Here is a 15,564-nt window from a genome sequence, read left to right on the forward strand (position 1 = left end):
GGTAATTATTTCACCATTCGCTTTGTTTAGGTACTACATAATGGAATCAGCGCTAAAAAATTATGATAATTATGACGGGTGTCATGGCCTCAAGAATCATCTCTATACCTCTTTAAAAAAGCTGGTGCCAGAACACCAACAGTATTATACATGCTAGAATAGTAGTCGACGAATAATGCACAAAGTTAGATTACTTAAGACAAATTTTCAGTACGAGAAATGGACTTTTCTTCATCATGATCATGTCAATGTGTTACACATACCTTCAGTTCGTTACTGCGACCAAAGTTTAACGATATTGTGTCGTGACCGTCTATGCAATAGTGAAGACCTCGAAGCTAATGACGCAGAGGAAACTTTAAAGCTCTTTCTTATCTGTCTTTTTCACAATATATACATTTGAAAACCACAACAATTAGTTAACTTACATAAAAGAGAACATCTGTGAAACCCGTGGGATAATAGTTGACAAGGTCAGCATACAAATGTTAACAATAAGATTGCCTTTCGTTAACCTATCTTTCGTTAAGTGCAATGACCGAGTGTTCTAAATGACAATAGGTATCCTTGAGTATGGCACCTTTTATTCGGAATTATTTAACAAATTTTTGTCCAAATTCGATCAACTGCAACTAATTACTTGACAAATGTTTATTCGCTTGCATTGTTTCTGTACTTACCTTGTACGCCTGAAGCAAGATAACAGCACAAACATGTAAACACAGAACCTCTGTAATGTAAATTTCTTTCAAAATTTGGCCGTCAATCACTAGATTTTTTCGTATTTCTTGGCCAGTTGAACTCCCTAGTTGTGAAACTGTAAACATTATACCACCTAATTTACAGAAAGATCTCAAAACATACTAAAACAACGGGATTCATCATGATCATCCAGTATGAAATGACAGTCAAGGGGAGGGGGTCCACGGGGCGTGATCGTTTAGGAACTCTTACATCTTGTTTATGTTGCGGACCTCAATAACTTCCTTTGTAAAAGTAATGTTGGCGAGAATTTTGATGACTTGGAATGTAATCGATTTTAGAGATTGTATTTTTCTGCGGGGAGATTTGGCTCATGGCGTCCATTAAATTTTGCAAATATTATGTTATGTACATGTCCTTGGCGAACAGAAGTGGTGGTGCATGAGCAGTCCTTGTTGTACAGTAAATTGAGTGTACATTGTGGACGCTACCACATATCATTGTCCTGACGGATGACTTAATTGACACAATGAAAATATATACAGACGAATTTTCAAAATTTTAAGATTTGAAGTAAAATTGTGCAATACATTCTTTCTTTCAGAAATATCTGTTTATCTATATAAAAAGAGTTCCGTGTGGTGCTACCAAACGATACAAGATAACATCTGTGACATGTGATGGATAAACAGTCTTGAAAAGTCACATAACAAACGTAAACAGTAATACTGCCTTTTGTTAACTCGTCTTTCATAAAGGGCAACAACCGGTTGATCTGAACACGAAGGTAAAAAAGGCCTTTACCTCCATGATCTGAATGACACTATGTATCCTTGAGAGTATTTACGTTTTGTTGAAATATAAATTTTACTATAACCCAAACGGGAATCGAACCCCCACACACTCACGGCAACATCGCCTACCTAAAAGTTATTTCACAAGGTTTTTTTCTAAGTTTGAAGCCGTTGTTTATCCACATTTACGACCTCTATCACTTCGTTCTGCAAAACGATATTGCAATATTTAAATGTTATCTATTTCTAAAGGTTTTCGCCAGATTTAGATCAACTGTGACCAATATCTTTTTACACTTTGTCTCTTGCCCAATTTCTGTGAGCATCTTCACGCAAGAAGCAAATGCTGTGTGTGTGCATGCAGATTTCTGGAGAGATTTGACACTGTCAATCAGTGGCTTCTTTTCATAACCTTTATTCATAAAGAATGGTTAGTTGAATAATTGTAAATTTTAAGCCTCCTTTTATCTCCAGCCATAGTAAATATCCTCGTTGCATGTTTACAATCGCAAATATTCGCGTATGCATTTGTAGACATGAAATTGAAATGCAGTAATTATGTAAGAAATTCCATTCGACCGTCTCCACAACAAAAAAAGTAACTCGGTCTTGTCGAAGAGCTACTATGTCCACTTACTCAATTACTAAAATCGAGTAAATTCTCGATCAGATCTGAGCTCACATAGTACGGCACCTAATTACATAGTGAAGACATCACAGTCATTACGCTAAATCTCCACCCTTAAAGGTAGGGGGACTCGATCCCAGGGATCGAGTTTGTTCTAGTCCGTAAGAGGATTATGAAGGTTTAATAGCCTTTTGTTTCCAATTTATATTGTAATCTAGTAAGTAAATTTCCAGCCAAGACAATCTGACACCTGACCCATGCCTTTAAAAGAGAGCGGTTCAATAACTAGCAAAGCTGTTACAATTTTTTTCTGATCGTGATCCCTCAAAACGCTGTAGAGTTCACGAAGCACTTGCACATACTTACTTGCCATAATGCATTGCAAACAAACGTCATCAAAGCCTATGACTACATTGCTAAACTGGTTTTCTGATGGCCTCGGAGAAATTTCATTCCAATAGCAGTACTATACATCTAGGCTAGAAAATCTAGTAAATTCTCGATCGGATTAGAACTCACAACATACGGCACCTAGTCATGTAGCGAAAACATTGCAGTGTAAATCACTCGACTGAATCCACAACCTTAAAAACGGTAGTGCGATAAAGAACAATTATATTACTATTAAACCATTTCAATAACTTGTGAGTTTTGGTTCACGTGATGAAAATACCTATGACAAACATTGACTCATTCGACAATTCAATGTTTTATTCGACGTTTTTACTGTTTATGGAATATCTAAGTACATTATAAGTAAAAAAAAACCATACGTTCCCTTAAAGCCTCACTAGCTGTATATTTTAGCATTATTTTTATCATTTTACTGTCAAGCTAAAATAAGTTTGCGAGAATGTATTTAGGTATGTGTGTAAACTTATATTCACTATCCGCTTGGACCGTATGTGCAATTTTGAACAAGATAAAGATGAAACTGCGATAAATTGTTTGCTAATCATTAATCGCAGCTCAATGCGTAAAGGCAAAAACCCTGGATACTGTACATATCTGAACTGAAATCTTCACATACAATGCACACAGTAGTTCATGTAATGCATAATAGAATTAATAATGCAAGTCTTACAGATGCATATGCAACTCAACATAATGCAATATTCTAAGAATGATTTCATCAAACATGATAATTATTCGTACAAATTTACATAATACAAAAATATTTTTAGGTGTTTGAAATTGCAGATGTGGACAACAAAACTTGATGTTGAAATTTCACTCAAAGTGTGATTTCACTTCAGGTAAACGTTAACTATTTAATATTTCCCTGACAAATCTTCAGTCAGAAGTGAAATCAGAATCTACAAGTAAGTGTTGTTAAATATTGATTTTTAGGCTGTCATAAGTTTCTTGATAAACAATGATCGTGCTGTCTGTACAATTACATTGTACAAGCCAAATTATAAATGAAGGTATACATAAAAGCTATTGTCCCCTTTGTGATCATAAAAAAACGGTTTGGAAACAGGATGACTTCCTTGCCTGTCAGGAAAACTGGATACAATTAAGAGATTTGTATAAAAGAGACATTAGCTGTTCCTTTTGGCCGATTATATATGTTTTGTTATTGGTACGTGTATCGACTGCAGTTTCTTGTTCTAATCCCCACAGCATGCTCGAATAACAAATTTCTGTTTGGCAAATACTCTGCATATGCATCTGTAAAGACAGTAAGGCTGCAGTCACAAAAAGCACTGAGGGGGCAGGAGGAATTCAGGGGGATTCGAAAATTTCGGGGTAGTGGAGGGTGGGACTTGAATTATTGCACTGCCTATGAGGGGACCTGAAAATATTTTAGTTCCATTTTACTTTTACATTTTCCAATCCCAAGGTTTGTAAGGTAATTCAATGAAAACTGAATAACATATTAATGACATCCAATTGTTCTAATGTTAGTTAAAATTAAACAAAATCTAGAACTATTTTGTCACATTTCATGACTTTTACCTCGAAAAATCCATACATGTATGATTTTTCTCAAAAAAAAAGCACATAAGTGGGTCTAGTAACGGGGCAAATGCTGCAACTGTTTATAATTTTAAAATCGCAGATGAGCACCGACAACGGCACCTACAAACAAATGTTAACTAGTGGACACAGACAGCCGCGATCTGCGTTTGACTTTACGCGCACGGTATATTTGCGACCAATTTGATTTTCTTAGAGGATTTCCAGACCGACTTTCATAGGAGACTCAAGGGCTAAAAGCGACATTCTCACAGCAGCATAATATTAGAGCGGAACAGGTATTTCAGTATTTCAAATAGATAATAAACACATCTATGGCTTCGGTCTCATGCATATTTATAACATGCACATTTTTATATATAGACATTGTGTTGCTATATTACACACATACATACATGTACACGCACGCACGCACGCACGCACTGACACACACACACATACATACATACATACATACATACATACATACATACATACATACATACATACATACATACACACACACACACACACACACACACACACATACATACATACATACATACATACATACATACATACATACATACATACATACATACATACATACATACATACATACATACATACATACATACATACATACATGCAGTTTTGTCAGACTTCTCTTTGTATTTCCATGGACTCGACATCAGTTATTATCCATCGAGATATACGTCATGCATTCTTTAGGCATACCAAAAGTGTTATACTCAAATTATTTGTATACGCAAATTTGTAAATTATCCAATTGCACCCGAAAGTCTTAAAATATCCAAGGCAAAGAAACAGCATTGGCCTCGTCCTTCTTTTTTCTACTAACATGACCTTTCACGACAAAACTCCAGACTGACCCGCTTTGTATATAGAGTTTTCAAATGCGTCACACTTTAATATGAGAAGCCTGTAAATAGCCTCACTCTCTGTGCGTATGAGTCTAAAATCGCAGATGAGAGCAGACAACGGCACCTACAAACAAATTTTAACCAGAAGACACAGACAGCCGCAATCTGCGTTAGACACAGACAGCCGCAATCTGCGTTTGACTTTACGCGCACAGTATATTTGCGACCAATTTGAATTTCTTAGAGGATCTCCAGACCAACTTTCATAGGTTAGCTTAAGGAACTCAAGGGCTAAAGGCGACAGTCTCACAGCGGCATAATATTAGAGCGGTACAGGTATTTCAGTATTTCATATAGATAATAAAATATCTATGGCTTTGGTCTCATGCATATTTATATCATGCACATTTTTATATATAGACATTGTGTTGATAAATTACACACATACATTCATATACACACACGCACACACACACATACATAATACATACACACATACATACATACATACATACATACATACATACATACATACATACATACATACATACATACATACATACATACATACATACATACATACATACATACATACATACATACATACATACATACATACATACATACATACATACATACGTACGTACGTACGTACGTACGTACATGAATGCATGTATGCATGCATGCATAAATACATGCATACATACATACATACACATATGCTTGCATGCATGCAGTTTTGTCAGACTTCTTTTTGTATTTCCATGGACTCGTCATCTGTTATTATCCATTCAGATATACGTCATGCATTCTTTAGGCGTACCAAAAATGTTATACTTATATTATTTAATTTGAAAATGCAAATTTGTAAATTATAAAACTGCATCCGAAAGTCTTAAAATATCTAAGGCAAAGAAACAGCATTGGTCTCGTCCTTCTTTTGTTACTAACATGACCTTTTACAACAGAAATCCAGCCTGACCCGCTTTGTGGAGTTTTAAAATGCGTCACACTTTAATATAAGAAGCCTGTAAATAGCCTCACTCTCAATGCTAATGGGTCTAAAATCGCAGATTAGAGCCGTGGATGAGCCGACAATTTTCACCTAGTGGGGACGGGTTCAAGTTCATCATAAGTTCGATCGAATGGAATCAATGTGTTTTTCTTTTTGAAAATAACAGATTTTGGAGAATGTTTTATTAAATCTGAATCTAAATTTAGGGTATTGCTGACATTTTTATGTAAACATAATTGAAATTTTTACAATTTGGCAACTGACATTTAGGTGATACGGGCAGCATTTTTATCAAAAACACAAAGATTAAAAATAGCATGTGTTTGTAGATACGTTCATAAAATTTAAATAATGTCACTTTATTTCCGGGACATGCCCCTGCTTTCATCAATCGTCAGTTCTAGTTGCAAAGCGTTCTAGGCCGGACAGCTGTTTTGTGTAGACTGAGAAAACAACCAAGGCACCATCGAAAATACCCGGTAAGTGTGATGCAAATAGTGCATTTGCCTTATTGTATATCCCTTAGGAAAAATTAATATCACAGCATTGTCGGAGTTGAAATGTTCAGGCTTATTTCGTAACCAATCAGGGATATACCTGGCATTTACTGACAGCTTTGTGATCGAATGACCATTTTTTCTAAAAAGAAACATTCAGTAGTAGCCTACGTTATACCAATTTAGCAAATTAAATCGCTCCAATGATGATCCCATAAGCATATAAAAAAGCATACTTCTTATTCTTATGATAATCAATATTCCACTGATGATTAATTTTAACCATTGATATATACATTTCTTTACAGATCTCTATTTCGAGATATGTTGTAATACAATAATGATGCATATTACATTAAATTGTTGTTTTTGCAGCAAAAGTTACTTGGGTCTTAATATGCGATTTCGACCGTTTAAGGCGCCAGCAAGTGTTTCACGAAAAACGCACTATACAGTTAAACAGCAAAATTGAAACTATAAATTTTGCAGTTTCATAGTCAATTGTGAGAATTCAAAGGTACGAATCTGCCTTGGTTGCATTTAGGATGATGGGTGTATAGGCCTACATGCACTTTGCATGCTAGTCTGCAGGCATCCTTATTTTAGGACATTTTGTTATGAATTGAAGAGACCGGTATGATATAAAATGTTAAATATTGAATATGCTTAAGCTAGTGAATGATTTGCAACGCAAGGATTCATGCTGATACAGCGATTATCTGACAAATTGACAAGCAATCTATGATTAAATTTTGTATGAAGGTCTAGCGCTTATATTTCGCGATGCAGGAGCTAGCAGTTTTTTTCGTAAAGAAGTTTTCAGACAAAATCAGAACGACCAGTCGATATTTAAAACTTGTTAGTGTTAATTAAGCCTTAGTTGAATTGTCAATAGGGCTAAAACGGTATTAGTGTTGCCACTTTCATGTGCGACTTGGCTGACAAGCTACATCAAGAGACACAGCACGACAACTGTCACTTCGTTTCGAGTTAATTTTATTAATTTAACCAGTTTTACACAGAATAGGTGGAGATGATTTTATGAAAATTGTTAATGATCGATTTCGTCATGAAAATATCAGAAACATTTTCTTCAAGAATAACGTAGCTTCATGTGGTCCTGCTGTGAGTTAAATTCAATAACATTTGTGATCTACGTGTTCATACATGTGTATTAATCGTAATACGACTCTGTTCCAGGACAGAAAACTGGTGATTCACTGCCTATGTTTGTCGTGTTTTCTATAAATACCATATCCAAAACAGAATATAGACGATTGTACACATTTTAAAGTTAACAAAACCATACCCGCATTTACACACGACGAGTATGTGCGGAATTGTTGAGTTTTACGGTCTTTTCTAAAGTGCATGTATTACCTATGCACCTGTAGTGACTAACTACGATGTGATGGAAATTAATCGCGTTCAAATCATTATTCTATACATCTAAGTTAGCTCAGGAAAGATCCTTCGTAGGTGAATTTTTCATGGTCACATATTTCGTCGAAATTTACAAACTGGATGAAGTTTAACAAACTGTTATTGCTTCCAAATTATTATTTGAAATTTCATTCGGCGGCTGATTTCTTTTAAAATACATATTATCACGATAATTATCATAATCTCATTATATTGTTCTAAATTGATCAATCAGCTAAAGCGCAGAAAGTTCTCGACTTGAAACATTTTACCAGAGATATCCGGACATTTACTATAATTATAGCTATTCTCATTAACATCTTAAATTTATAAATAAGCACAGGTTTAGGATGTGGCCGTATGAATTAAAGGTCTCTACCAAGGATATAATGGAAATTTACGATAATTACGGCCGTAGAAATGTCATTCTGCATTTATAAAATAGCTGAAATTTGAACCCCATCCCTTCCACCTCGCCTCGGTGACAGATATTAGAACTCTCAAGTTTTTTCATTCGTTTCCTATTTACCACTTGTGGGGTTCATTTTAAAGCCCTTGGAGTAAGAAAAAAATTTAGTATCTCAGTTTTTCGAAAATCAGAAATGATATATTTCTTCATAGAGTTAATAGAGTGGTAATCGCCGTATTGGTTTTCAATTATCGGTAATGTTAGGTAAGATCTTCCTCTAGTACCAAATTTGGCACAGTGACCCCTGATTTTAATTCTTGATTTGGTAAGACAGTTGTTGAAGGTTTCATTAAAAAGTTTGAGCAAAAGTTTAAGTTTTTCACATGCTACATTACAAGGTTATGCGGGATATATAATATCGTCTTATTTCTAAAACTACGTGAAAGTTTGAGTTTCATCAGGTTTACAGATATGTACTTTTATCTAGTTAGAACAAGAAAAAATACTGAAATGCCTTGACATTTCAGAAAACCTATATGTATGTACTAGGATTAAACCTAAAACCTAAAATACTGAAATGCCTTGACATTTCAGAAAACCTATACGAACAATTTTTTTCTGGGTGAACTACAGTATTATAATGATCACGTGGTTATTTGTTTATTTGAAATATTTTATTTTTATGAAAGTTTATGGGCATTAAGGAGAAGAGTCACAATGACAACGTAAAGACTTAAAAAGATTGAACAGTACAATTTAGTGATTTAAGCAAAACATAGTTTAAATGATCATTGGTATTTAACCCTGCACTTACACAAATGAAGAGATAACTCCTGATAAAAATCAAACAGTGTTTATGATTTCGACCTTGCCAACATCGGTCACGTGTATCATTCCTAGGTAAAGTCTGAGATTAAGTACATGACTAGTATATAGTAGAACAAGGAATCTAGTTCTAGTAGAGAGTTAAAGTTCGAGCTTAGGTGTTAACGCCTCGATAGTAAAGAAACATAAATAGTGAAACGCCTACATTTTAAACCCTTGATTTTTATACCAAGAACGTTAATTTACGCAAAATCTGATCTGATTCTGATTTAATTTTAGTAAAATTTAGATGTAGCCTTAAACGCTTTCAAAATATTATGAAAAATTTCTGGAGGTGGTTTAGATAATAGACAAATATAATTTAGCCTCCTTAATTCCGCGCTAAACTTACTGAATCACATAAAGAATAATGCCGTATCTTACTTATGAAAATTGAGGTAACAAATAATCCAGTTTTCTTCAATGTTTTGGCAGTTACTGGCCCCTCAACATGGTCAACAACACACGTTGCTAGTACCGAGTGAAGCAATATTTTGCCTAAAAGCTGAGATGCATGCATTCTAAGTCTCATAAAAATCCACTACTCCTGGAGATAGTGCCCTCCTTAAAGATGCGTCATGTGTTAATGAGGTATTGTCTCTGAATGAACGGTTAAGATAAAGATTTGTATGATAACATATATCTAATTTGTATGTCTATATGCCCCCCTTGCAGGATGCAGCTGTTTAAATCACTTTAACATGCTGAAGTTGACATCTTGGTATGCATTATCTTTTTAACCTTTCTTCTATTGCATACGACACTAAGCGTCACCAAGTTTTTGTTTCAGGCTTCTTGTCTCCAGGTTCATTCATTCTAGGCCATGTCTTCGGTTTGCAACCCAAGCTTTTGCCCGGAAGCAGATTGGCGGAGACCCTCGCCCAATCTTTGAGTAGTTTTGTTCACCTAGTTTATTGATGTAGTGCTTTTAGGTAGCTAGTAGTCTTTACCTAGTTTTTTCGACATAGTGTGTATTGGTAGTCAAGTTTCAGTCAGCTGACTTGTTGGCTATTTGAAATGCTTTGTTGTGCTATTATTGCTTGTTTAATTCCTTATATTTTGTTCATTTGTTTGCTCTTCTTTCTGTTTCGTATTAAATATTATCTTGGCTTTAATCAAGTGTAGCGGTGTGTACTTCATGTTGAAGATTGTAGAAGGTCGAGTAGATGTTATTAATATTTATTGATAAATTTTCCAGAACTGCATAATTAGCAAAGATCGTAGTACTGATATTTTTGTGATCATTCCAATGATCAGGTAAATGTCAGAAATTTCAAGGGAGGGTACTTTAGCTCTATATAAAGCAAGGCAAAACTATAGTTAAGAGGGACTAATTTGATGTACAGCGTTTATGTTTACTCGGTATTTCACACTAGTTTCATTTTTGAGACTATATATTATAGGAGCAGCCGTGCTGTGCATAGTTAAGCATTGTAATCTGTACACTGCTTTATAACGTCTTATTGATTTGCAACCTATAACCTCTTAGTTTTAGTGTTAAGTTTTCAGTTTGTTTGCTTTCCGGTAAAATCGGCGATTTCACCTGGCTTTGCTTTCGTAACAATTTAGCAGCTCCAAGGAGAGTTTCCGTACATGATGTATAATCGTTTGTTTGATATTTTGATTTCAATAATTGAAGTTGGCTTTTATGGCTTTAGGATGGACATACGGATGATTGACTCATGTGCAATTTAATCCTAGTACATACAAGACAATTGCTCTGCACAAAGTATTGAAAGCAGTATGAAGTAAATTGTGAAATTGAGCACATTTTCATTCAATGCTACGAATTATGAAAATGTTCCTTAATGGATATTGGATACCTTACAATCACTAGACACTTTTCATATCAAGGGTTGCCAAATACTAGACGAAGAGAGACACACTCCAATTTCATTCTGAAAATTATGAAGAAATAAAGAATTCATGGTTAGTTTCATACACAAAGGCAATGTCTCGAAATCGAATTTTCTCACACACAGACACATTCATGCCATGCGCCATCTTTTGATTGAGACTGCCTTGGTTTGCGTTCGTATTCTATGGCCATATTCATTAACCGTGAAAAATTCACTAGTTGCACTGCGCATGCGTATTTCCAGGAAACGAGCCGTTCTGTCGAGTGTATTTTGAAATGGTCCCTAACTGTAAGATCTGTATAAAAGCTGAAAACTGAACAAATAACCATCGAAAGGTTTATTTGCTATCATGAGAATTTAAAGCCTAAGCTTTAAATCTTTTGGATGTCTCTTATATCACTTGTATTTTGTTGATTAGCGTGGTGTTTCTCCGTTACTTTCCTTGACATTTTCATTGAAATAAGCCGACCAAATACTTGAACCTTTCAACCCAACAGAAAATGTTCTATACCGAACTTTGTATCTGTAAAATACTGCAAAATACTGCAAAATATAATACTATACTATCTCATTTAAGCACAAACGACAACAACAGATCATCGGGATAACGAAAAAATTTTTGAAGTGTAATTCGTGTCAATTAATCTTTTCACTTTTCACAGAAATGATGACGACCGACAGAGGTACAAGGCAAGCTGCAATCTGTATTCTGCCACTACTTTTGTGGCCAGTGTGTGCACAAGATATGGAAACTAGGGTATGTTGTGATCACGGCAATTTTACAAAGTCGTTGAAAACCAATAAAGAGTAAACAAGGGATATGTTGGAATGTTGCTCAAGATTTCACATTGCGTTTTCAGTTCATGCCAACTATTCATTTACTGGAATGTTGTAAGTGTCACCACCTACATTAAATGTGTCATCATATCTTTGCTCGATTGATAGAGAAAACGAAACGAAATCGAAAGTTTGAAGTAAGGTTTTACAGACAAGTATGCTCTAACCTACATCAGATGTACGGTTAGAATATTTTTCGTTTTATCAGATTTTATGAAAGGTAAGCAACAACTCAATAACGGAACTAAAATTAGAGGAGCGGGTGATGTAATGGAAAACCATTGCAAATAGCGAAACAACATGCAGACGCCTGACGATTGTAAATTGTCGATGGTGTATGCTTGTGTTTGTTTTATTGCTTTGTCTTTCAACTCTTTACCTTTCAGGATTGGTTGTCATCGCTGTGGTGTGGTACATATGATCAGAACGATTATCATTTGTGTATTCCTAATTCTATAGAACGTCTGTAAAGGGGAGATTATGGGAGTTTGTTAGTGGCTAACCTTTCCTCTACATGACAGTGGACAAAACAATATCAACTTGACAATTTACATTTCATTACAGAACGGTGAGTTGTTTCAATGGACGGACTGGATGGATGATGAAGATGGCGGTCCAATCGACCCCTCATCAATCGGAGAATTTGAGATTTTATCCGCATTACGGCAGCAGTATAACTTCTGTGATGACGTTGTCGATATCGAATGTCGATTAGCCTCACCACCGCACACTCTGTATGATGAAACTGGGCAAGTAAGTCTGACTTGTTCCCCCTCGTCAGGGTTTATGTGTTTCCATAGTCAACAAAGCGGTGACTGTTTTAATTATAAAATCCGCGTGTTGTGTCCACATGTTGGAGGTAGCACAAGTATGCAGGATTTGAAAAGTGGCAACGCGAAAATACCAACGGAGCCTTCGAAGACTACACAACGCAGTACCGAAGCCGCCTTCGGGACTACCCAAGCCCCCTTCGGGACAGAACGGGTCACATCGCAAAAGAATGAAATGGCAAATGTGCCCGACATTTCACCAACACATGCAAGTAGACCAGTGATAACACTCAATGGTAAGACTACACAACGCAGTACCGAAGCCGCCTTCGGGAGTACCGAGGCCACCTTCGGGAGAAACGAAGCCACCTTCGGGACAGAACGGGTCACATCGCAAAAGAATGAAATGGCAACTGTGCCTGACATTTCACCAACACATGCAAGTAGACCAATGGTAACACTCAATGGTAAGACTACACAACGCAGTACCGAAGCCGCCTTCGGGAGAACCGAAGCCATCTTCGGGAGTACCGAAGCCACCTTCGGGAGTAACGAAGCCACCTTCGGGACAGAACGGGTCGCATCGAAAAAGAATGAAATGGCAACACATGCAAGTAGACCAGTGGTAACACTCAAGACCAGATTGACGAAGACAATTTTGAGGCAAAGAATAACATCAACCAAAACTTACTCAAACGTTGGAGCCAAACGACAGCAATGGAAAGCAAATCGAATTCGACCTCAGCCCTGCAAACTGTTACAAAAGCAACAGAACAAATCTCGCGAAGCAGCAATGTGGATTCAAATATATGCATACTTTTCCCAGTTAAATGCATACATTCGTACAGTTCTTTCCCGATTCCAGTAAACCCGACCACTGGCTATACAGGACTTGCTAATGTTAACAGGGTAGACATCGACACGTATAAACATACAGGAAAACTCTATGTCGACGTTTTACAAAATGTCTCCCTCAACCGCCTCCCTCGAATATTTCTTTTGTCTATCTTTTCATTATTCATGACCAGAGCTTTTCTGTATAGGTTTATTGGTTTTAGTTGATTTTTCTACATAAGCCATGCCCCTTATTCGTATTTTGGATTGAGGTGGTTCCCCGAATCATCCATATTTAAATGTTAGAAAAGAAATAGACATCTGTGCTTCGGTATCTAGGAATGAATGCCACCCCTTTGCTGCTGATAGCATGGCTTTCTCTGAACAAAAAGAACATGCTTCCTTAATTTTGCCATCCATATCGACACAGTGAAGTTCATCTCGTACCGATGACTACCAGTACGTCCTACTCGTCTTATCTTTGTGTGAGTCGTTCTGTCTCAACGATAACACGATATATCAAAAGCAAAATGTAAGTTTTCGTCAGTCACGAGAGTATCTGATTGATTGTAGGCGTGTGCGGATTGAAGAGTCGGTCATCGTCGACACAATGCTGACTGGTGACACGTCGAGTAGAAATTTATGACTTTATATTTTTATTTTCGTTGATAGTAAATGAGCAAATTTGAGAAAAAATAACGAACTGTGAAAAACGCAATTTGTTGCTCCGCGTTTTTAAACACTAACAATGTGCATACCAGATATACAAGACATCGAAATGGGAAGGTAAGCAGCAAAGCCCTTTACATCACCTATCAAACAGCTTTGAATCCATGGAAGTATCTATACGAACTGATGATGGTGCATGGTGTAAATGTCATTGTGGTACACTCTCTGTTTTAAATCACGCCTGAACTATAACTTTCTCATAGACTTTTTCAAAGTTCAATTGTTGCCCTAATGTCGCGCAGCATTAAATGTGTTTATGTTCAGTCTCAACATATCTTATTTTAGTGCAGTAAACAGACGCGGCAATTGGTTTACAGACCCCGTTGAGGTCGTAGAAGTACATGTGTCACATTGCCCGATTTAAATTTACACAACTGTGATATTGGCATTTTCCTGGATTCTGCTATTTTCAAAGTATGCTTCTTTAAAAATTTGTCTTCGTTGACAAAATTTTAGTTTAAGTACTCTCTGGTTCTTCATTGTTAAGAATGGATATATTATTTTCCAGGCTTTATGGCCAAACACTTTTTGACAAACCTTTACTGTTAACGCCAACAAAGAAATCAGCAATTTATTTTAGTAATATTTTCGGAGAAAAAACGTACACTTTACAAACAATAGAATTAATCTCAATTCTTTAATGAAAATAAATTATCTTTGTTCTACGCAGAATTAATTTCCTTGCAGGATCGGAGTTACAGTACCGTACTGAGGCCTGGTATTCGCAATCCTGTGGCACTAGCATCTAGAGGGACAGTTAAGGCGCTTCTACTGTCTGTGTATTGGTGACATTTACGGTTACCAAGCAAATCTCGGTCTCACTTCTGCTGACTATAGTTCGAGAGGCTGGGACTCTCACACTGCGCTACGATGCTTCACCCACCTCAACCCTTAGCCATTCACTATTTCATCAACTTTGACGGATTAATGCTCGCTCTCGATTACACTACTCCATTTCCAGTTGCATGGCAGCACATATTATTATTATTATTTTGATTATTATTTCTTTATTTCGGACTTCATACCTGCCCATATACATCACAGGACAGGGAAAATATTCAAATATACTGATCACGTCGGGGAAAAAGCTAGAACAGGGAAAAAAGCTAGGATTGCTCTTTGAAATACATTCTACACTTATTGACTCAGAGTAAGAAAACTGTCTTTATCCACCGTTTTCTCAAATCAGATGTAAGGTACACGGTATCATGGACCTTTCGTATAATGATGTTGTCACTTGTTGATATTCCTTTCATTAAGGTAGAACCTGCCTGGGGGACAGATAGTCGGACTCTCAAATTTCTACAATTCTTTTCTGATACACCACTTGTTGGGGTTCATTTTGAAGTTCTTGAAGA

At 36.3% G+C, this 15,564-nt stretch overlaps 1 protein-coding gene across 1 annotated transcript; it reads left to right on the top strand.

Annotated features, from left to right (window-relative positions):
• The first annotated feature begins 6,350 nt into the window (after nt 1-6,350).
• LOC139152398 (mucin-5B-like) lies at nt 6,351-14,683 on the top strand. The gene is made up of 4 exons (XM_070725521.1): nt 6,351-6,464; nt 11,699-11,793; nt 12,438-13,141; nt 13,184-14,683. The coding sequence occupies exons 2-4, from the start codon at nt 11,701-11,703 to the stop codon at nt 13,509-13,511; spliced, it is 1,125 nt and encodes a 374-aa protein (XP_070581622.1). The 5' UTR covers nt 6,351-6,464; nt 11,699-11,700; the 3' UTR covers nt 13,512-14,683.
• The last annotated feature ends 881 nt before the right edge of the window (nt 14,684-15,564 follow it).

The sequence above is a fragment of the Ptychodera flava genome, chromosome 15 (genome assembly GCF_041260155.1).
Source record: "Ptychodera flava strain L36383 chromosome 15, AS_Pfla_20210202, whole genome shotgun sequence".
Classification (NCBI taxonomy): domain Eukaryota; kingdom Metazoa; phylum Hemichordata; class Enteropneusta; family Ptychoderidae; genus Ptychodera; species Ptychodera flava.